At 39.9% G+C, this 23481-nt stretch overlaps 1 protein-coding gene across 3 annotated transcripts in view; it reads left to right on the top strand.

The window, feature by feature from the left end:
- Window positions 1–22338, top strand: part of zgc:136971 (S9 family peptidase) — a 31342-nt gene extending 9004 nt beyond the window's left edge. The window contains exons 19-23 of one of the 3 annotated variants that reach the window (XM_032521410.1): window positions 449–642; window positions 755–857; window positions 1648–1754; window positions 1933–2032; window positions 22279–22338. In XM_032521410.1, the coding sequence (XP_032377301.1) occupies window positions 449–642; window positions 755–857; window positions 1648–1754; window positions 1933–2032 (504 nt within the window). In that variant the 3' untranslated portion in view covers window positions 22279–22338. Of the gene's footprint in view, window positions 1–448; window positions 643–754; window positions 858–1647; window positions 1755–1932; window positions 2411–22278 lie in introns of those variants that run through there. The other 2 variants (XM_032521409.1, XM_032521411.1) reach the window with 2 other exon arrangements.
- Window positions 22339–23481: the final 1143 nt, after the last annotated feature.

Genomic DNA, 23481 nt, shown 5'->3' with positions numbered 1-23481 from the left:
CAACGCTAGATGGGAGAAATTCCTTCACAATGTAGCTTTAATATTGGTAGACTACTTAAGCAGGAACAAGCTCTGAGGGAGTAGCGTAGCATTCTGATCTTGAATATTGATAGGAGAAGCACCCTTTATCTTAATTTTATTCTTGTTTTATAATATTTGTTTATTCAACTTAATCCCTTTCATTATTTGTTTCTATGTACTGTATATAGTACATTTTTTCTTCTCTTACTTAACTTTTATATGTTCCGTTACATATGTGGCATATATGTAATTTCTATGTTCATATCCAGAGGGTGGGTTGGCTTGATGGGAGGGAGAACAATGTGAACAATGTTTGCTGGGTTCTATATAAGTGTTGTACACTGAAAGTCAATAAACTCATTTGGGAAAAAAACAACAACAAAAAATTCAGTATCAACTGAAAATATGAATAACTGTCTTTATCCAGACGGCGGTGCTCACTGCGCTGCAGATGGACACCACCCTTGACCCCAAACGACTGGCTGTGATTGGTGGTTCTCACGGGGGTTTCCTGTCTTGTCATCTGGTTGGTCAGTACCCAGAGTTCTACAGAGCGTGTGCGGCCAGGAACCCTGTCATTAATGCTGCTACTTTATTGGGCACCAGCGACATAGTAGACTGGTGAGACACATACACACATACACAACAACTTGTACTGTACACACATGAGCTTTAGCTCCGCTGCAACACAGCCAAACGTTTGAATGTACTTATCCTCTCTCTGCTTCTCCAGGCGTTACACCAGTGTGGGTCTTCAGTTCTCATATGACCAGATACCTACTGCTGAAGCCCTGGCTGCCATGTTACAGAAGTCACCCATTACACATGCTGCTCAGGTCAGACACTCGCACACTTTTATAGAGAATAGGCCAAAAGGCTAAAATCATATGTTTTTCAATAAATTTCAATAGATTGTCTAATAGATTTTTGTATTTCTTTTGTATAAGCGGAACTGTTAGGAAATTAGGATTTATTCATAGAGGACTTAGAAACTATAATGCAAATGTACCTGAAAATTCAGTCATTACTTATCTAGTAGTCTATATCCTTTGTGTTCCACTTCTGGGATTGATCAGGTGCTGCTGGAAATTTTGCCGGATGCATGTATTTTCCGTATCCTTTAGCTTTCTTTGTGTTGGAATTTAAAATTCAGTGGAGTTATGACTATTGTTGACTGCTCCTCAGATCTCTGCATGGAAAATTGAGACAGCTAGCTTGACTATCTGTCCAATCAGATAGTTTTCTCTCGCACAACTATTTTGCAGCGGCTCTGTGCGGAGTTTAGCACCGCTTATGACAATTCTGATTGGTTTAAAGAAATGTCATTAAACCAGAGCACGTTTTCTTCCCATGCCCAAATGCCGTGTGAAGTAGTCAGACCTTCCTTCAGCGTGCTTTGGAGGAGGGTCTGGCAAAGTGATACTACGTATCTAGACACAGGAGCAAAGTTTAGGAGTCTGTTTCATAAAGTAAGTGTGTGTGTGTGTGTGTGTGTGTGTGTGTGTGTGTGTGTGTGTGTGTGTGTGTGTGTGTGTGTGTGTGTGTGTGTGTGTGTGTGTGTGTGTGCGTGTGCGTGTGCGTGTGTGCGTGTGTGTGTACAGTGATTTTATCTGTGTTTGTTTGTAGATCAAGGCTCCAGTCTTGCTAATGCTAGGGGCCAAAGACAGGAGAGTGTCTCCTCACCAGGGTCTCGAGCTCTACAAAGCACTGAAGAGCAGAGCTTCACCTGTCAGGTACAACATACATACATTAAATACACCCAATAAACACACCTGGGCAATCTGATCCAACACAACAGAGGTTTTAATTCAGCTCAGGCATTCCTGTTATTTTGTCCTTACCATCATAAAGACTAATAATTATTATTAGGACTGATCTTTAGCTCTGCCAATCGTCTGTTTGTCCATGCAGACTGTTGTGGTTTCCAGAAGACGGACATTCTCTGTCCAGAGTGGACACACAGGCCGACTGCTTCCTCAACACAGTGCTGTGGCTGCACCAGCATCTCTGAGAACACACACACACACACACACACGTGCGCGCTGAGACTGAAGGAGTTCTGCTGCTGCTGAGCTTCCTTGTGAAAGAAGTTAAATTATTTCACTATCACAACATTCGACAGTCTGAAACACACCACTGCCTTTTTACAACAAAATATTTTCTGTATGTACATTGTGCCCAATTTTGTAAAAACATTTTCAAAATCAAAGCACGTAATACAATCTTACAAAGCTGTACTCATTTATAGATTTTTTTCATGGTTGGTCAATCAGTGCTACTTATAAAAAGTGTCCTGAACTATCACAGTCATTTGTTTTAATTATTTTTCCACAATGATAAATTATATTAGTAAAATCAGTAAATTCAATTTGTACAATGTCCAGCAGATGGCAGTATGTGTCTGTTGTAACGGATTTTCTTTTCTCTGAACATTTATTCAATTAATAAATTGACCTTTTATCACACCAGCTTTATGTTATGTATGTGTATATGGCTGTTTTGGATCTCTTTAACAAAATGTAATGCAACTCATTTTAATGAGTGAGACCCTCTTGATGGCCACATCATCAAGTCTTACATGTAACTTAAAGCCTTAACCACACAGACCCACTGCATAGCTGTAAAATATCCTGGGTATCCTGCTTTGCCTTTTGATAAAAGCTCAGATGGGCCAATCTGGAATCTTGCCCCTTACGATGTCATAAGTGGCAAGGTTACCTCCCCTTTCTCTGCTTTGCCCGCCCAGAGAATTTGGCCCACCCATGAGAGAGAGACATCATGGCTTTCAAACAAGCAAAATGGCAGTTGGTCAAGGCCACACCCCCAGCCTCCACCTTGCCCCCCCCCCTCTCTTCAAAAGCTACAGACTCAGAAATGGCACACACTAAGGAAAGCTCATTGTGGGACTGGCTCTAGTGGCTGTAATTCTGCACCAAGGCTGAATTTTGGGAAATAGATTTCAGATATGGTATTGGGGGACCACTAAGGCCTATGTAAAAGCATCCAAAGAGCACCATGTCATAGGACCTTTAAACTCTTGACCATCTTCCTCACAGGACTGGCCGAACAAACAATCTACTCTAACCCTTCAGCCAATTTAACAGCTACAGACAAGATCTGACAAAACAATCTTTTCCTGTCGTTTTCATTTTCTTCTCGCCGAGATCAACTCTTGAGAAAAACTCTTGCTTGACAGATATTCACATCTTTTCACCAGACAATTGTTTACCTAATCTTTCCTCTATTTGGATTTCAATGCTTTGTTTTAACAAACAAACCCTGTCTTTCTCTTTGTTTCAAAAGAATAAGGACAAAATGTAAAGACATTGTTGAGACTTGATGTTGGCCTTGAACAGTCCCACTGCTCTCACTCCCCAGACAACACAAGTGGGCATTCCTTCAGTTTATACTATTGACAAATGAAATTCACCGATGCAGATTTTGAAAAAGTGCATCCCCGAGATGAGACATTTAGGTTGTTGATATTTTCCAGAAGTTTCCTGTCAGTAGTCTCACCCTCGTGTCCCAGACACAGCAGCGGGTGTTAATTGTCCCCTCCACCAACACTTTGCGGCCTTGACTGCAGCTGCTGCCTGATGAAGTCACTGTAATGTGGGTGTTGGATGAGGTCACCAATTTAAAAGACGGAGGGAGAAATTATGGAGAATGCGAGAGAGAGAGAGAGAGAAAGACCATTGATGAGGAAGTGACAGAAAAATAAAAGAGGAGTGAGACAGAGGCAACTGGGTGTTTGAGACAATGAATGAGCCAGATAGAGGGAGAAGTTCATGGCGTCCCACCGCGGTATTCTGATGTGTGGGCCAGGGCACAGAGATGAAGCATTGTTGAAAGCTGAAGACGGGAAAGACTCATTCTCATGCTGGGCGTACGTAGGAGGTAGACAGACAAAGGGAGGAAAGAGTGCAAGTGTGTTTTCTGACGCTGGGGGACAAAGAGTCTTTTGGTGCTGGTTTGTTCTGGTGCTTCCCCTTTCCAGCCGGCTGCAAAGAAAGACAGAGAAGTAGTACAGCACAGCAGAGAACAGTGGTAAAGAGCTGGATAACATATAACAAGAGAGACCAGATTAGCTTACATTATCCTAGAAACAGAAATCAGTGAGAGCGATCAAGAGAGCATGAATTTACTCAAACCATTTTACTATTAGAAGACATTTTGGCCTGAGGATGGTGCTAGAGGAACTTCGTGCTCATGGAATGTACAAATGGAAAGAGTTATATCTCTGAGCAATATATATGTGCTTGGACATTTTATGGCAATGTGCAAATTAGATTTTCTGTTGTTTCATTTACTCTTTGAATATCCATAACAGTGCTTTGGATCAAACTGTTATCCCCTTTGAATTAAAGGAGTAGTTTGAAATTTTGGAGAATACACTTTCTTGCCAAGTGTTAGATGAGAAAATCATTACCAATACAATGTTTGGATGCTACATGTGCAGCTAGCTGCTTAGCTTAGCAAAAATGGAATGGTATGTTTTTTTACCGGGGGTTATGGGATGATGATAATTTCTTGGCCAAGTGCAGTAATTTCCTGGAGTGATTGTTTGTCTGGCAATCCTACATCTTAAGAGTTGCTGGTAGGCATATTCTGTCTTCTTTGAACAGAGACAGGCTAGTTGTTTTCCCCTGTTTCTAGTCATTGTGCTAAGCTAAGCTAACTGTCATAGTTAATGTAAAACATGAGATCTTCTCATCTAAAGGCTTTAACTCTTAACAGATTACATTTCTTGCTGTTTTGCAGACAATACAAAAAGGTTGTATACATAATTGATATTTATCTCAATCTAAAGAAATGGAATCAGTATGTTAGAGGTTGGTTTTGAATAAAAGGTGAATGTGTTCTGTCTAAGGTCTAATAGCAATCCTGTTAGTGCGTAAGGGTTCCAACCCACAGTGGACAAGGCCTGGCTGCAATCCTTGACTGAGCTTCACTCCTCTGTGACTTGCTAGAGGAAATGGGCCTTAAAGGTCTCATCATGTTATAGGATTGTGAAAGTACTGTACTGTTGGAGTCCAATGCTTTAAAGTCCAAAGAATAAAGAAAAAACTGCAGCTATGTTTGACAGGAATGGGTTGAAATTGGATTTGGATTGGCTGTGAGGGGATATGACTTATTTTAAGACTGTTCTTCCATTTAACAAATGTAAAAAAAAATTGGTTTGGCAAGGTAAATAAATCAAATTCTCAACCATATAGTTCCAACATCTGCATCCCTCCACATTTCGTTATGACAACTTCCCCTCTTCTGAACCAAACGTTTGATCCATGACCTTCACCTGTGAACACTGGTTGTGTGCCAAGACGTTACGTGTTCATGAGTGTGTTTTTGAAAAAAGGCACTATGTAAAATGTTTCTTTTACAGTCTGACTTCACATGATTCATTAAAACAAGTCCCTTAGCTTCTCGTTCCTCGTTACAATTTCCCTTTCTCCCCCCTCCTCTGATCTCTCTTCCTGCCGTCCATCCTCAGTGTTTTCTTTGTCTCTCTGTTTTTACCAGGAAACAACATTTGTGTGTGTGTACACAGGGTTCATTCACAAGCCTGTGAACACAGGTTTTAACAGAGCTGCATCATTATGCCGTCTCCCTTTTGATTCTCCCTGTAACTGTTAAAAGTTGTTTGAACAGCGAGGCACCGGCTCACAAAAGGATGGGACGTTGTGTTATATCAGCGCTACATGTGCCGTGAACTTTCACTTTTTTTTCTTCCTCATCCATTCCTTCTCTGTCCTTCCGTCTCTTTCTCTCACGTCATCTTCCCCTGCCGTTTGCGTTGTTAGATGCTGATGAATCAGAACGGTAGATTTGTCTCTGGGATTTGAATGGTTTAACAACGCAGCTGGTTGGGGCTATGATTGCTTTGGGTTTGTCGTCTAAAACAGGTGGAATTATTTGTGTGAATGGGGTGTGTGTGTGTGTGTGTGTGTGTGTGTGTGTGTGTGTGTGTGTGTGTGTGTGTGTGTGTGGTGTGTGTGTTGTGTGGTGTTGGTGGTGTGTGTGTGTGTGTGTGTGTGTAGTGTGTGTGGTGGTTATGAGGATGCTGTAAAGGCTTGAGGCTGTTTGTGATTGCCAAAGATACTGTATTTATAGACTCTGCACATGTGGTATAGTTTACACGCTTCAGTTAAAATAGCTTTTTTTCTTTTTCTTATTGCGTTCAAGTTCAAGTACTGCAGAAGTCTGTCTGAAAATTAAAATACAGTTTTGACGAGAGCAACTCTCACACAAGGGGCCCATACGTTTTTTTTTTTTGCAAGGACTTAGGGGACATCATGTCATATCTCCTAATTCTGTCTTACCGACAGCCTAACAATAACAGGTAAAAAAAGGCAGAAATATTTATAACAGTATCACCCAGTACAAACATCTAAGGACACAGAACCACACACGTGAATAGGTACTAACATTCAAAATTTTAGCAAGGTGCAATATTATTCAATACAAAAACCTACTTAAATACTATTTTTTTCTTTCTACTTGCATTTTTTTGGGGGGAATTTCAGCATTTTTAATGTTTGTGTCAGCATGGTGCATGCTGTCTATACATGTTGTGCAGAGTGAGTGTGTGTGTTTGATTAATAATCTATGCAGTGGAGTGTTTTCTAATACATGTGATGCATAATTCAGTGATAAGAGATGGGATGCTCTTTCATTAGTCAACCAATCGGGATGTCATTCTTGACACCCGTCGTTGCACTGCTCAGTGATTCACACACTGCATGTGTGTGTTTGTGATAAGTTATTTAGCTAGGTTGCCATTGTGAGTACATGATGTATAAAATTCCATTTTTATCTATGCAATGACATGAGATATGTAGTAAAATATAAATATGTTTGGTGGCCATGTTTGCTGCTGTGTTTAATGGCTTTTATCTACATGAACTGTAATGATGTCAGTAAGAAGGCTGTTATGTCAGTGCTTACTCAGTGTCTTATTTCTTCAACTAGTCCTCTCATTTCCCCATGTAGCATAATATGTGTGTTTCTTTGGTCTGGCTGGACTTTAACTTGTATCGCACACTTTATCCATCAGTGCACTGTTGCCAAAGGATTCTTCTCCCTGGGGTGGAGCGGTGTGTGTGTGTGTGTGTGTGTGTGTGTGTGTGTGTGTGTGTTGTGTGTGTGTGGTGTGGTGTGTTTGTGTGTGTGTGTGTGTGTGTGTGTGTGTGGTGTGGTTGTGTGTGTGTTGTGTGTGTGTGTGTGTGTGTTGTGTGTGTGTTGTGTGTGTGTGTGTGTGTGTGTTTGTGTTTTGTGTGTGTGGGATGTTGGTGGTTATGAGGATGCTGTAAAGGCTTTGAGGTCTGGTTTGTGATTGCTTTCAGGTTCTGTAGAGATGTGTGATAGCTACATGACGATGTGTGAATGTTGGGCAAAAATATATCTGGATTAAATGCTTAAAATGCTTCCCACATGACATATCCAAATTTGAAATCAATTAATCAATTTCAATCCATCAGTCATTTTTCTTAATTCTAGCGGTGTGACCTGACGAGAAGTCCTCCGTTCACCTGTTTTATGTGTTTTTTCAAATTCACACCAAGTGGTAAAAATAAAGAACTAATTTACTGAGACTGAGATGGAAAAGTTGAAGGATCAATTACAGTAAAATGTGACAAAGTGAAATGGAAACATGATGAAGGTGATGATGTGAAGCAGTGAAGACAAACGAAAACGTCACGTGTGTAGGGCAATAAGGAAACTTCAACGGTCCCTAAATGAAAACATAAAACAAACATCAATGCCCTATTTCCATTACGTCAAACCAACTTCTAATTTCTTGCACATTCATTCTCATTTTCTTTTGCTGTTTTTTTGGTCAAAATTTGGGTTAAATTTGCACCAAATTGGTATGGAAGTTTCTGCAGTGATGAGTCCTTAAATGTTCTTTAACCATGTTGTATAGCTATGTATTCATGATTAAAGTTTTCCATACATGTGCATTATAATTGCATGTTTGGCATATTAATGCCTGTGCTGTACTGTCTGCTGTACTCTCTAAGTTCACAGCATGCAGAAGATTGTAAAAATATTCGCTCTCTGCTCTTCCGTAGCTGTTGGAGCCTTCTGAACTCCCTCACACACACAAGCCTCTTCCAACTGTACTGCATCCATTTGGCTCACCTCCATCTTTCTTTTGTCATGTCTATCTATCTCGCTATTCCCATGCTGCGTCGTAAGCTACTTTTGTACCAGTGCCACGCAGGATAATATGGGTGGGGGGGGGGCATTTCTTGGCTCCCGGTAACAGTTTAGGCTTTTAGCTTGCCGCTCTTATCCTCAGAGCAACTTAGACCAAAAGGACAAGACATCAGCAAACCCCTCGTTGTGGTGATACAGTGATATGTCTTGACGTCAGTGTTTGCTGTGGTTACTAGATAATGCAAGTGGAAATGACCTGTTGGTTTAGAGAATGTGCAATAATAGTAAGGCAGTATAGGCAACATGACAATCTTTAACAAAGAAAAGAAACTAAAATAGCCTAAAGTAAAAAAATATGTAAAGAATTGTAACCAGGATACAATAAACAAAGCAATCATTAAGCAAAGCCAGAATGAGAATAAATCAATCTAAACTTTAACCCAACTTTACTGATATTAGGTTTGGTGGATATATCATTTGTAATGCAATAACAAAACCTAATCAAAATTTCAAAGGCAAAATACCCATTCCATCTTACAGTAGGTATAATATGAAATTCAAATTTACCAAATCGTTTTTAAATGTAGCAAATTCTGATTGACAATTTCAACGCCCCTTATTTTGAAGTCACTTAATCTGCAGGTAGATGCAAAAGGTATTATAATAAAGCTGTCCATTTCCTGTCATTCATTTGTCTGTTGGGTTGCAGGTCCTCTATCCAGCTGTCAGTAAGTTCATCTACTTTATTATGCTCCTAAACGCTACTCATGTGATTGTGCACTCAGGCAAAAAACATTTGGGTCTCCAAAATGTCAATGTCAGGGCTTGGGAATGACAAGAATTCACAATAACAGCTGTGAGTGTTTTTCATGGCATCTGGAGTTATTGAGACTCCTTGAGCAGTGAAAGGACTATACAAACTTTAAAGAATACAAAAGACCTTTTTAACAATCTTTTTCACTTTTTTAGAAAAATATTGTCACTCTATCACTAAAATGTGCATGCACTCTTTTAATCTCATCTGCGGTGAACTCTAATTTAACCCTGCCAATATCACAACAGAACAAGTCTTCACTTTTCAGCCTCCCTATCCCTTAAATGTTAATGGACCCCTTGGACTCAAAGCCAGCCGGCTCTAGTTGTAGTTATATCTATATCTTTTATATCTATATCACTTCATTGTCTTATTGGTATTTGGCTTTTCTTAAACTCAAACCACATTGACCATCTGTTAAAACTACTGAAAGCTAATAAATTTGTCCCCAAACACTCGTAAAAATACTTCACAGCAGATGTGCAGATGAAGCTGCATTTTATTGTTTATTGAGTTAAAACAGTCTTACAAGATGCACATTGCTTCCTGCTTTGATGCTTAAAACTGTTTTTCTTTTCATCTATCATATGGTTGAAGGAGGTCCTGTAGATGAGATATTATCCATCAGATTATCACCGAGTGCTCTCCCCTGTTGATCAGATACCTGTGTATTAACTAAATTACACATCACGGTCTTGGTTGATAAGATAAAATGCTGGCCAACGTGAGTCTAGCGGAACATCCAGTCGTTTGTTGGTCAGCCTACATCAAGCCAACATGACGTGCAGTTTGTTTGTCTGATTTAATCTCCCAACCTCAATGTAAATGTTAAGGAGGTAGGCCTTTAGTAAAATGTGAGTCGCCTGTAAACGTCCTATTTTTTAACACAAATCATTTCAGGTAGTCTCTCTCTGCTCCGTTTGAACTCTTCTTCTGTCAGCAAGTTAAGGCCTCACCATTTACTTCTTGCTTAACAAACATCTCTAAAGCCAGCTGGGAATTACTACAGGTGACTAGGCTTTCTCCATGAACACACACAACACACACACACAACACACACACACACACACCACACACACACACACCCACACACACACACCACACCCACACCACACACACCACACACCACACACACACACACACACACAAACATCTTCAGGTCTCTTTAGGCCTTGACTGCAAAAGAGAACTTACCCTAGCTATTGTCAACCATGTACTTACTAATTTAATGATAATTTAAGTAATAAAAATTAATAGTTGTAATAAAAAATGGTGAGTAGCAGTGGTTATTTTGTATTTACTGTCCAGTGCAGATACCCATACAGATGAGGATATAAACAGAAAACCTAGTTAGGATGTGGGGCCAAAGATTACTGTAGTTTATAGACTCTGCACAATGTGGTATAGTTTACAGCGCTTCAGTTAAATAATGCTTTTTTTCTTTTTCTTATTGCGTTCAAGTTCAAGTACTGCAGAAGTCTGTCTGAAAATTAAAATACAGTTTTGACGGAGAGCAATCTCTCAGCACAAGGGGGCCCATACGTTTTTTTTTTTTGCAAGGACTTAGGGGACATCATGTCATATCTCCTAATTTCTGTCTTACCGACAGCCTAAACAATAACAGGTAAAAAAAAGGCAGAAATATATTATAACAGTATCACCCAGTACAAACAATCTAAGGAACACAGAACCACACACAGTGAATAGGTACATAACATTCAAAATTTTAGCAAGGTGCAATATTATTCAATACAAAAACCTACATTAAATACTATTTTTTTCTTTCTACTTGCATTTTTTTGGGGGGAATTTCAGCATTTTTTAATGTTTGTGTCAGCATGTGTGCATGCATGTCTATACATGTGTGCAGAGTGAGTGTGTGTGTTTGTATTAATAATCTATGCAGTGGAGTGTTTTCTAATACATGTGATGCATAATTCAGTGATAAGAGATGGGATGCTCTTTCATTAGTCAAACCAATCGGGATGTCATTCTTGACACACCTGTCGTTGCACTGCTCAGTGATTCACACACTGCATGTGTGTGTGTGTGATAAGTTATTTAGCTAGGTGTGCCATTGTGAGTACATGATGTATAAAATTCCATTTTTATCTATGCAATGACATGAGATATGATAAGTAAAATATAAATATGTTTAGGTGCCATGTTTGCTGCTGTGTTTTAATGGCTTTTATCTACATGAACTGTAAAATGATGTCAGTAAGAAGGCTGTTATGTCAGTGCTTTACTCAGATGTCTATTTTTCTTCAACTTAGTCCTCTCATTTCCCCCATGTAGCATAATATGTGTGTTCTTTGGTCTGGCTGGACTTTAACTTAGTATTCGCACACTTTATCCATCAGTGCACTGTTTGCCAAAGGATTCTTCTCCCTGTGGGGTGGAGCTGTGTGTGTGTGTGTGTGTGTGTGTGTGTGTGTGTGTGTTGGTGTGTGCCTTCATTTTGGCTGGTGTATGTTGGTTCATCCAGGGTGGGTTCAGACTGTACGTGTGTGTGTCTTTCATAAATGCAGGATTACCCTGCACAAAGTCCCACTTAATTAAACCCACACACACCTTTTATTAAACTATTGTGTATCAGTGTGCACAAGATGAATGCATGCTGACCTTTTACAGTGTAAGTGTGTGTCTATATGTGTGTGTCTGTGTTTATCCCTCTGCACCCATGTTAAGATTCAGCAGACGGCAAGTTGTTGTTCGCTGTTCTTGAAAAGGATGTGTGTACGTGTGCAATGCATAAATGTCCCTCCTCATGTTTATTCATCAGCTGCTGAAACTTCACTGCAGTGTTCATCTAACTCTCTGCACTTTGATCTCTGGATCGCTCAAACAGCTGAGTCAGGGAAACACTAAGGACGCACGCACGCACGCACGCACGCACGTCTAAAACGAGGATCTGTACAGACAAACATATCAGTGTCATAGAGCTCATACAATGTGTACACATACAGGGCATACACCAACTCAACACAGTGCTAGAATTTCTAAGGCCAAACTTAATATTTAATCAGCTGTATCTTCAACAGAAAGTACCCGGAGTCAGAAAGTAAAAATCCACCTATCTTTACTTTTGCCTATTGGCCAAACCCAAATGGAAAAGCTTATAGCCTAAAATAAGAACTGCAAGGCCACAATGCCTAAGGCTTCATCTGAAACCTGAAGTCTTCTAGTTCCTGAAAATGTGCTTGTTTAGAATAATATTAAAATGGTGTCTATACTAAGTCATATTTGAAAAAACAATAACTAAGACATGCTTTATGCAACAGTATGCAAAACACCACACATACACTACCGTGAAAAGTCAAAAGTTTGGGGTCACTTAGAAATTTCCATTGCACTACATTATAGACAGAATACCAGCTCAGATCAGTTGCATTGTTTTTTCAACCAGGACAACAGTTTTCAGATTACAGTATGTGCTTGCATAATTGCAAAAGGGTTCTCTAATGTTTTCTCAGTTAGTTTTTTAAAATTATGTCAAAATAGTGAACAGCATGTGCCTTTGGAACATTGGAGGAATGGTTGCTGATAATTGGCATTGTAAATCTTGCATTAGTTCAGCCAGCCTCTCAGATCAGCTGGTCTTCTGTCTATAAGGAAGTGGTATGGAAATGTGTTAGTGACCCCAAACTTTTGAGAGGTAGTGTACATTCTGCATTTTGTCAACAACACTTTCAGTTTCAGACCGAGGGAATTTCAGCATGTGGTGTCACTGGTGTCCCAAAACTTCTCAGAAACCTTTTATGTGACTAAATTATGCCAATGCTTATACTCACTTCTGTGACATTGGAAAAACACACCGACACATTTAGATTGCTTATAAAACCTTTTTACATTCAAATGTTTATCTTTTTTCCCTCACAAAACACAGTCATGTGGCTGCTGGCTCTGGGAGGAGGGACTTTGGTCTGGCTCCCACTGAACAAATTTGATTGGCTACAATTGCCATGATTGTCGTGTTGATAGCCAATGACAGCTCATTCTAACATGGTTGCGCAGAGACATGATGCATGGCGCTTGCTACAAGTGAGGGCTGTCCAGGTGTGAAAGCTAAACAAAAGAAGGTGGGGATGCTTTTATTGTGTAGTCAGCAACCTAACAAAAACAAGCATCCCCAGTAACATGGTGCAGGAAGAAGAGAAAATGCTATCAGACAGAACAAGTTCATTTAGCAATGGACACTACAGGATGATATTCAGAATTTGGGTTATTTGTTATGAAAAATCCTTTTGATTTGAGGAATTACGGTGTATAACACTTCACATTCATAACATGTCTATTGTGATGTAAGCCAAATAGACAAGTAAAGTGTGAGAAGTTTGTCCTCCTTGACCTTAAATCTTAGATGAACTATCTTTTAATCTTTTTGGAACTTCCCATTCATAGTTTTACCCTCTGGCAATATATCTCTAAAGTAAGCATATGACTGCAATATTTGTTGTTGTTGCCAGTGCCCGTCGTCTTTTACTTTTTTTTGCCCTGCTAGTAGCATTTACAAAGGAAAGTAATGAATAATCTGTGCTTGTGTGTTTCTGTGCATTGGCCCCTGCCGGATTTAGTTTCAGTGATGGTTTAAATGGTGGTCCAGTCAGCAGGGTGGTCCCAGCTAATGGCCTTGACCCAGGAGCCAGGCAAGCATTTGCTGATATATTGACAACACTGATGTGTGCTTTTGTGTGGGTTTTTATTTGTGTACGTACCATATGGTAAAAAAAGACCAGACTGGTGAAGTGACGGATAGCCTAGTCTTGGGTTTTAGTCAGGCGGATCTCTGAGTTAATTGGTTTTTACTGATCGTGACCCTGATTGAATGGAAGTGGCAGGTCACTGGGGATAAAGAAAGCTGTGTGTGTGTGTGTGTGTGTGTGTGTGTGTGTGTGTGTGTGTGTGTGTGTGTGTGTGTGTGTGTGTGTGTGCGCGTGTGTGTCTACTTGTCTGCTATTGGACTGCAAGTTTCATGGAGTGGTCGGACCAAATGTGTTGATCAAATCTTGCTGTCAGCAACACACTGTTGTCTTTTCATTGTGACACATAGAAATTAAGTGGAAAGACTACAAAGATATTTTGTAGGTTTCATTAGAGTTTTGTATATGCACTATGAGATTGTTAAAGTACTGAGCTAAGCAAGATTTAAAAATAAAAACAATGCAGTTTTTGAGAAACTTTGTCATGGAAACCAATGTTTCAACCTGATGGTGGCACAAGATGAGAGGTAAGAAAAACATGAACATGATCATCTCCCACAGCAGTATGGCCAGACTGGCTGTGGAGCAAAGTGATATGCGGACAGTTGGACTGACATTGCCTTTCTTGTGCAACATGCACAAACACTGGCACTCTCTAAAGAGTAACTCTGATATTTTTAGTCACATTTTGAAAGTGCTGAGTTTTCTGAGCCTACTTAGTGTTTATTTCTGTCCTGTATGCCTCAGAGCCCTCTGAGTCAGCAAGAAGATCTTATAACCGATTTCTCTTTGACAAACTTCTGAGGGTTCAGCCTCTTTAACTAAAAAAGGAGAAATATGGCTGTAGAGGGGTGTGTGTGTGTGTGTTTGTGTTTGTGTTTATTGCAGTGCACAACACAGTTTCTAGTTTGGTAAACTCCATTTTCATCATGTGGTATCTCGTGTCTTTACATGCATGTGTGTGACTTTCAAATCTATGAATTTAATCTTGTGTCTGCACAAGCTTTTATTTGCGTTTGCAGTTGATTTAACATTACTTTTCACCATATGTATGTGTCAGGTGAAATTCTATATGGAGATAGGCAGACCCTAGGGTTGTGACATGTTTTTCCATATTGAGTAGAGGTTGGGATGGGCCCCTGCCAGCTGGCATGGGAGGCCCTATCATCAGCATTTTGGTGTGAGTTTCATCCGTCTGGGGATTCAGTGAAGGTGCCCGTCATGCTTGGCAAACACTGTACTGCGTTTTTTGAGTCCACAAGGACACTTGCATGCATACAGTAGTTACTATATTGATTGTAATATTTGTGGCATGCACTGTAACTGTTAAATTGCTTTATTTGCACATTACTGTATGTGATCAAAGATCTCATAGGTCATGGAATATATGGAAAATCATGGAGTTTTTTGCGATCCAAACATAGAAAGTCAGATATTTCAAAAATATCTGAGCAAGTCAATACATTTTGAAACTGTATAGCTTTTCTCACAAGAATAGTATGATTTTTGAGGTGCCGTTGAAAGTTGGTTTACACTCAGCTGCTCCAGTAGAAAACAGCAGCCGCGGCATAACTTCTGAATGAATGTGATGCTTTGAAATAGGACTAAATGGTCAATAAAAAAAAAATCCTTCCAGAGAACATATGGTTGGGATATGCACATTTGTGTCACAGATGGATGAATGGCCTCTCATTCCTCCTGGAAGATGCTCACTGGTTCCACCTGGCAGCACCGCTCAGAGTGTCAGCTGTAATGTAAAGTAAATATTAATACAGGACAGATCACACTATTATGAAGTATAATGGAGAATTCTCAATCTGCTCAAGTTCGTTGTCCTTTTTAGTGCCCTGTTTGTCCCTTGTGATTATTTCACCCACATTTATGGGTTGTGCTTTTAAATCCTGGTATCTACTTCTTTAAAATAACATCCCTTATAGTACTTTAAATGCCATTATAGAACTATAAAGCAAGAGTAACATAAAAAATTTAAAATGATATCAGAGTTAAATAGACCTGAAAAATGTGCCTTTATCCTTGGAATATCCTTAAGACATGATAGAAACAAGAGCCACAAAGAATATTTTCTCCTAAAACAGTCCAGAGTTATGAAGTTGAACAAACAAGCCTGGTGATATTATTACAGACATGATTTTTTTCTTCTTCTAGTTCTGGCACATTCTTCTGGAGCACTGGCCCATGTTTCTGAAACGTCAGGCCCTGAGCGAAATCTGTGCAGGACTCGCTGTCCTGCAAGTGAAATTCTCCTGTTTTCTCTGTGTGTCTCTGTTTGTGTATGAAAAAGAGAGAGACAAATAAGACACACAACAAGAGATAACAGCCCCTGAAGCAGCTTTGCAGCTTGTTTAAAATTATCTCTGCAGATGGATGCCTGTTTCACATGAAATAACCGTATGTTTCAGTCAGCTGTTCCAGCCAAAGTCCTTGCAGTGGTTTCAGTGTTGTGATATTTGTTTATATGCATCTGCTGATTACAATTAGTAGCAGATTTTTTCCCAAACATTTGCTATTACTAAAAGTAGATGTTGAATCCTCATCTGAACATGTGCTCTCTCCTGTGAGAGAGCCGATGTAGCCTAGAAAGCTGCGGCAGCTCAGCCAGTTACGATGCAACTTTCATAAGGGTAGGTTGTGAGTTTGTATCCAACAGTCATATATGATCTTTAGTTTGTCTTATATTTTGTAAGTCATACATTACAGTCCAATCAAGATTTTGTTTTATTCATGATTCTACTGGAAGTCCAGGACTCTTGGTTTCATATTGCATTGCATATTGTTTAAAATGGCAGTGTTTTTTGTTAATGAATATAACAACAAAAAAAACACTGGCCTCAAGGTTTGAACTGGTTTACTTTTCTAAAAACAAAATATTTCCAGGAAGGTGTGACCGGTGAGTTTCCTGCTAACATTTCAGAAACCCCTGTCCCCTCTGTAAAAACATGTTGATTCTCTGGAGTTATAATGAATATCTTTTTTTATTATCTGATTATTTTCTGGGTTTACAACATGTATTTGAACAATGACCATCAGAGATTATGAGTCACACTGAATCTAATATAATGTGTGTTCATATTTCTTTTATTTGCTGACTGTGTTGATGAGAGGCTAAATCAATGGGCCAAACAACAATAAGTAACTTTTTGTTGCTTTTAGAACACCTGCATGTGTACCTCTTATCTCACATAGTATCTTTGGCTGGCGTCTTTTCCTCCGCACCCCCTCCTTAACTCTCCTTCACAGTTTGAAAACGTCTGCTTTTAGTCTTTTCAAAATTTTTTCATCAAAAAGACAAACACAAACAGATTTCTGGAATGTATTGTATTGCAGATTGTTGTGACTTATCTCTGTTCTCTTTCCTGTGTTCACATGTAGCAGATATTTTATCATGTAAATATTTTGCATGCAATCTTTTTCTAAAATTATTTTAAACTGTTTGGTTCAAAACAATAGCCTCCCTGAACCATTAACATTTCCAAATATTGAACATGCCCATTATGTGTCATCTGAAATGCATTTTTCTGCAACAAATTTCCGTGTTATTTTTCTGTCAACAATGTTACTGTGGACATTTACAAATTGCATTCCCAATTTCCCAACTTTTTTTCCCACCACAAACAAAATACCCTGCTCCCTCCGTTTGCCCCTGAGTCAGCGGTTTCTTTTTCCACTTGTGTTTGTACAAATGACCTTGTCCTTCTATCTTCTTTTCTCCCAATCCTCCATCCATCACACTTTTCCTTTCTCTGTCAGTTCGGTTTACAGCTTACAAACACAAACACGGTTTACAGCTCATCCATATCCACGTCCACCCATGCAGGGGCAGAGAGGGACCCTACTGGGAAACCACTGGCACTTGGGGGGGGGGGGGGGGGGGGGGGGGGGGGGGGTTGAATGGTCCGGTGCATGAATGCAGCACAATTCACACTAGCCCAACGCAAGTAGCGCTTTGGAATTGACTGCCAAGCTAACTCATGCCACAGCCGGCTAAATTGAGAAGAGGAAAGCCACTGACCTACTTTACAGGTTCCAGACAAGGCGAGTAGAGGGTCCGAGTTTTAAACTGATTAGGTGAAATATTTTCATAACCCAGTGTGTACTTCTGGCTTTGGTTGCTCAAGACAGTAGGCTACACATAGCTACGGATTCGACCAAAACTAACAACCTAAGTCCTGCCTGGTGCTAATTCCCATCTGTGCCTAGCTCTGACGTTAGGTACTTAGCAATGCTATCTTATTTCACCTGTAGTATCTTTATTTGTTCAATCATCAACAATAACATCCGTTATTTTCCTTTTTTTCCTTTTGAGTCTGACCTTCTCAGTGCCACCTTTCCCTTTTCTTTTTTGTCCTTCCATCATTCGACTAGACAGACACACTTCTCTCTCACTCATTCTGTCAGCTATAACAGAGAAAGTAGTGAACAAAGGCATATTTCAATATGTTAGAATTATTATGTTTTTAATGCTTAAAAAAATAGTATTGCTACTAAGAGTTGTGATTTATGACGTGCCAGGTGTGTGGCAACAGACCATCGACTGATAAAATGCGTAGCAGCAGGATTTATAGCTTATGGCTGAGAGGAAACATTATGTTACAGCAGACAAAAAGAAGAACCTCTCTCTCACTCTTTGGAGCAGTATGTTAATTCCTGTACAAAAATGTAATGAAATTGCACATACAAAGTTGTTTATTCACTCACAGCCTCAACAAAAGTGACAATTATTGCTGCTCGGTGAGGTCCACACAAACAGTTTCTAAAGGGCCTTCTTTCTGAGGAGCTGTGTGTTAGTTATGGAAGTGTCCCCCAACTTACCTGCTAGTTGTAGCATATGCTTATTTTTGAAAATATGTTTGTATCTCTTTTCGGTGTTGTAGTTTGTAGACAGTCCCGATGCACTCCTTGCAGTATCAACACAGGAACTAAACGGAGCTGAATTAGCAGAACTTTCATGCATTTCTGTCACATCTACAGCAATCAGATTCACAGTGTTCCATAGAAAGGAATCACTTCACATGGGTAGGTACTTTTAATGACATTTTAAACATGTTTAGAGGCAAAAAACATGTTTAAAACTTGCCCTGTTTAAGCCTGTTGGGTGCTAACTCTAACAGGAGTATAACACAATGTAGGCAGCACCGATTGTTTTCATTTTCTTGCTACTGATAACACTCCAAATTTACAAACAACAGACCTACATGTTGAAATTGACCGGAATTCTCCTTTAAGATGTTTGAAACATGTCACAGAGGGCACAAGAAAAAGCCTGAAGCCTAGTACTGTATAGCTGTGGCACACTTACTCAAAATAGAAACAAGCATTTTCACACAGCTTTTGTCCCGTGGTTTCTTTGCACAAAAACAAATCCTTCCCTTGTGTCCCTCATGTGCAGTACACTGTATTCAGTATGCAGACTGAGGCCTGGAGGTGAGAAGGCCTGCTTGAACCTGCCTCTTATCACACCCTAGTGGACGGTGACCAGAGGTGGAGGGAATGAGGCCCCTTTGAATGGATTGATGGATAGATGGATAGATGGATGGTTATGAGGAAAGAAGATGAAGTGAAAGACAGAAAGACATCAGTGTTGGAGTTAGAGGCCTGGAGCTGTGATGAGAGTGAATGATGGAGGAGGTAGCTATTTCCATGTGACGACAGATTAAGTGAGGGGTTAAGTGAAAAGTCTTCACTCTTCATTTTCTCCAATCACCTCTCAGCTTATTAACGCTGCAGATTTATGTGACAGTTTCTCTGTCCCTTCTTCTCATGCTTTCCTGATGTCCTTTTCCCCTCTCAATTTAATTTAGCTGATGTTGCTCTTGTACCCCTCTGGCTTTGCTTTCCCTCTTTGACCACCTCCTCCCCACACTGTCCTCCCCAAATCACTCTCTCCTTACTTCTCATTACCTTTCTCTGCAGATTTCTCTGCATTTATCCAGGAGTACAATAATGAACCTGTAAATTACAATTTTATCTAAAATAGTTTTATCACTGTGTACTATCTATCAATCAAATGAAAATAACTTTATTTTGAAGAAACTTTGTTTGTGGTCCGGCCCATTCAAACACAACATAAAACAATACGTAGACTGTATTAATCATACCAGAGAATACATAAATGCTACATGCTACTAAAATTCTAAAAGAAACTAAAAACCCTGAGGGTAGGAGTAGAGGGGTAGGTAGGGAGCATAGGTCCAAGCCTGGATCGATCAATGGGGTGTAGTTATTGTTTGTCTGATAGATACTGGCACAAAGGTGGACAATGGCTTGTTTGGATCACAGGGGAAGGGAATGGAACACTATAAGGAAATACTTTGCAAGAGTGTAGGGGGAGTCATGCTTCACTTTCCAAATCTTACACTCTCAAATCTGTAAAAAAACAACTAAAAAAAACACAACTTTAGGTTAAAGTGTAACTTGATGTTTTCAACACATTTTTATAAAAGAAAAGTCACTGTGTTTGTTATTTTCTTTTATTTTTCAATCTGGGTCAACTGGGAATGATGACCAGAGTAATGAAAACAATAGTAAGAGAGTAAATTGATGAGTCCCCTTCAATGTGGGGCCCCCTACAAGTTTGTACCTGTTGCCCCTGGGTGTTGCTGTGGTATGCAGATAATGTGCTTAAGTGCATCAGACGGTGTATCTTTCATTTTTGTCAGTGCCGGAGATTACGTAGTGTGTTGGAGAGCTGGTACAGGTGATAAGAATCAGGTTGAGGTAATGCAGGTAATCCTCTAACCCACATCCACACAAAAAAAAAACACTAGCACCCTTAGCCGAGGCTAAATTTGATACACACCTGATACGCACAAATACACACACACAGAGGAAGGTAGGCTCTCACATAAACACACACAAGAAGACAAGTGGGCACGTACGCATACTCAGATTGGTTGGCTGTGTGAGCTTTATACAGGTTTATTGACACGGGTAAAGAAATGTGATGCAATTGTGTAGAAGAAATAATACGAGTCAGAATCAAGTATTTTAATATACTGTACAAATGATCTCAGTGGCTTTCAGAGTTCTTACAATACACACTAAGGACAAAAATACAGAAGGATGCAAAAACATACGTATAGCTAAACAAGTAGCAAATTTATTGCAGGTTTAACAGTTGGTGAGAGCAATAGCATGTGGAAAGAAAGTATTTGGTTTGAGATGTTAGGACAGGTTGTGTCCAGGGTGCAAGGGGTCTGCAGTGAAGGCCCTGCCATTTTCCTGACTCGAGTGGGCAGGTTTACAATATACAGTATAATATTATAATAATCTCTCTTTCTGCTTAACCAGACAGTGATTGGTGTGCAAAGGGCAGACTTAATAACTGCTGTGTAGAATTGGATCAGCCCCTCGCAACAGATTGAAATGACACGGGAAGTATATCCTCTGCAGGGCTTTTTTATATGATGGAGATGGTGCTGCAGTCTCACAACAAGTCCTGGGAGATTGTAGTTCCCAAAAACCTGAAGGTTTCCACGGATACAGCAACAAAAAACTGCGTTAAAAATGCACAAACTTGAAGTTGGACTGTAGCTCTATCAGTGGCAGATTTAGCTACCACTAACATTTGATCATTCAATTTAGTTATTTCCACATGATTATTTTCATAAAGACATAAATGGTCAGTATGCACACATATTCACACACAGGGGCCAATGGGCAGGTGTACACACACACACCCTGCAGGCTCACCCACATGCTAAACACAGCTGACTGTAACAGAAGTGGAATGTGATGCTGGACTGTAATCAGGATGTTGCCCCACATACTGATTACACCACTGCAGCCGTTTTATACAGTCTATGACTGCAGCTCCAAAAAACACTGCACTGAGCAACTTTTGTTTTTGATTACTTATGCACTTTTCATCCAGGAATTATTTAGACATGTATAAACATATATATTTTCTGCTGGCTAGTGGCTATGCTTTTGAAATTTGTTTAGCGTTCAGTTATTTGTTTTGACTTCCATCTTTTGGCTATGAGTTGCAGTCGTCATTAGAACCAGGGGACACAGAAAAGTTGAAGGCATTTCTATTTAACCTTGATCTTTGATTTCAGCTTTGAGCTTCTCTGCTATTCTATGCGCAATTAGGCATTCATTGTATTTTCACTCACACTTTAATAGATCTCGTTTTAAACATACACTATCATGCCAGTTTAATGTATTTTATGTGTTATGTGCGGCGTCTCACAACACTTTGATTTTCACATCAAAGCCTGTCTGTACCATCTCCGCCTGCATCTGACTGAGAGAAACCTGTGTGTGTGTGTGTGTGTGTGTGTGTGTGTGTGTGTGTGTGTGTGTGTGTGTTTGATTTCTGCATACAACTGTGTGCATAGAGTTAACAGCATCTGTAAATGCATGTTTCATAACAAACCCAATAATAACCACAAAAAGGCTTTTATGTAGTATGAAGTACAGAGGCTGCATTCCAGTTCTTTCCGTAAAGTCTGACTCCAGCAGGCTATAGTACACGTATCCCTTTTCCTTGAAGAGCAGTTCCACTTTATTTGTCTTGTCGACGTGATGGATGGAGGGGTGCGTTGTTTGGTCATGTCCACACACACACACACACACACACACACACACACACACACACACACACACACACACACACACACACACACACACACACACACACACACACACACACACACACACACACACACACACAGGCCTCTCTGTTGTGATGAAGCCCTGTGTTTACAGCATCGTTGACAGATGCACTAGGCTTGATTAAAGACATGGTCTCTCTGTTTTGTGTGTCCATTTTTGTTTACAACCATGTGCATTACAACCAAAGATGTATCTTCATTTGTGAAATTGTGTGCGTTTTCCTCCACCTACAGAACTCAGATGTCAAGTATCTGCCAGTTTGCTGAAAATCTGTTTGTGTGTTGGCTCTGTAACTGGACTATATACATTAAGTTTCTATAGTGTTACTCAGTTATTTTCTGTGTGAGTGACACTCTTTGTACTGAGTTGGAGCACCTGCCAAGTCAGGAAAAGAGATTTTCCGCCATCACTCAACTCCACTTTATCTTCTCCTTTTGTAGCATATCGCACACCATGTTTGTGTTGCGGTCGGTTTCATGTGTGGGCACTTTTCATGTGTGTATTTGGTGGGTGGGAGGCGTGTAGCAGCGTTAGATTATCTGGTTGAATTTTCTTCATAAACTTGGAGATGATTAATAATATGAACCTTATACAAAAATCATCTTTACCTGAAGTAGCAAGACGTCATCATGAGACATGAGAGAGGCGGTGGGATGAGTTTTGGATAATGAAAGCAAGAGAAATGTGAGGTGAAGAAAGAAAAAGTGGGAGAGCAAAGAGGAATGTGATAGAAAGACAGAACAGCTGTTACATTGAGTCTTTACTTGTCCTTGGTGTTCTCTACTAGCCTCAACACATTAAGACTGAAAACCATCTGGAGACCGATGGTCACATTTACTGAAACAAGGTGGAAGCGACTTTACGTGTTTGTGCGCACATACAGTTTGTCCCAGTTGGATAGGCTGTTAACCGTGTTTGTGTGTGTGTTCCTCTTAGTGTGGCTAGAGATGGATGTTGAATCTGAAGTCGTTAAAGGATGAACAAGGCTTTAGTTGACAGACTGTGACCATGCAGGTTTTCCTGCCACAGTTTGTCCTTGGGATTCAGAGACAATTACACAAGAGATAAAGCGCTCTCTCTACCTCCCTTTCTCCCTCTCTTTCTTGAAAAACATTTCAAAGCCACATACACTGTTAACACACTGCT

Source organism: Etheostoma spectabile, chromosome 7, assembly GCF_008692095.1.
Source record: "Etheostoma spectabile isolate EspeVRDwgs_2016 chromosome 7, UIUC_Espe_1.0, whole genome shotgun sequence".
NCBI classification, from domain to species: domain Eukaryota; kingdom Metazoa; phylum Chordata; class Actinopteri; order Perciformes; family Percidae; genus Etheostoma; species Etheostoma spectabile.
Note: the sequence above shows the minus strand (reverse complement) of the source record. Positions and strands in the feature narration are given on the sequence as shown.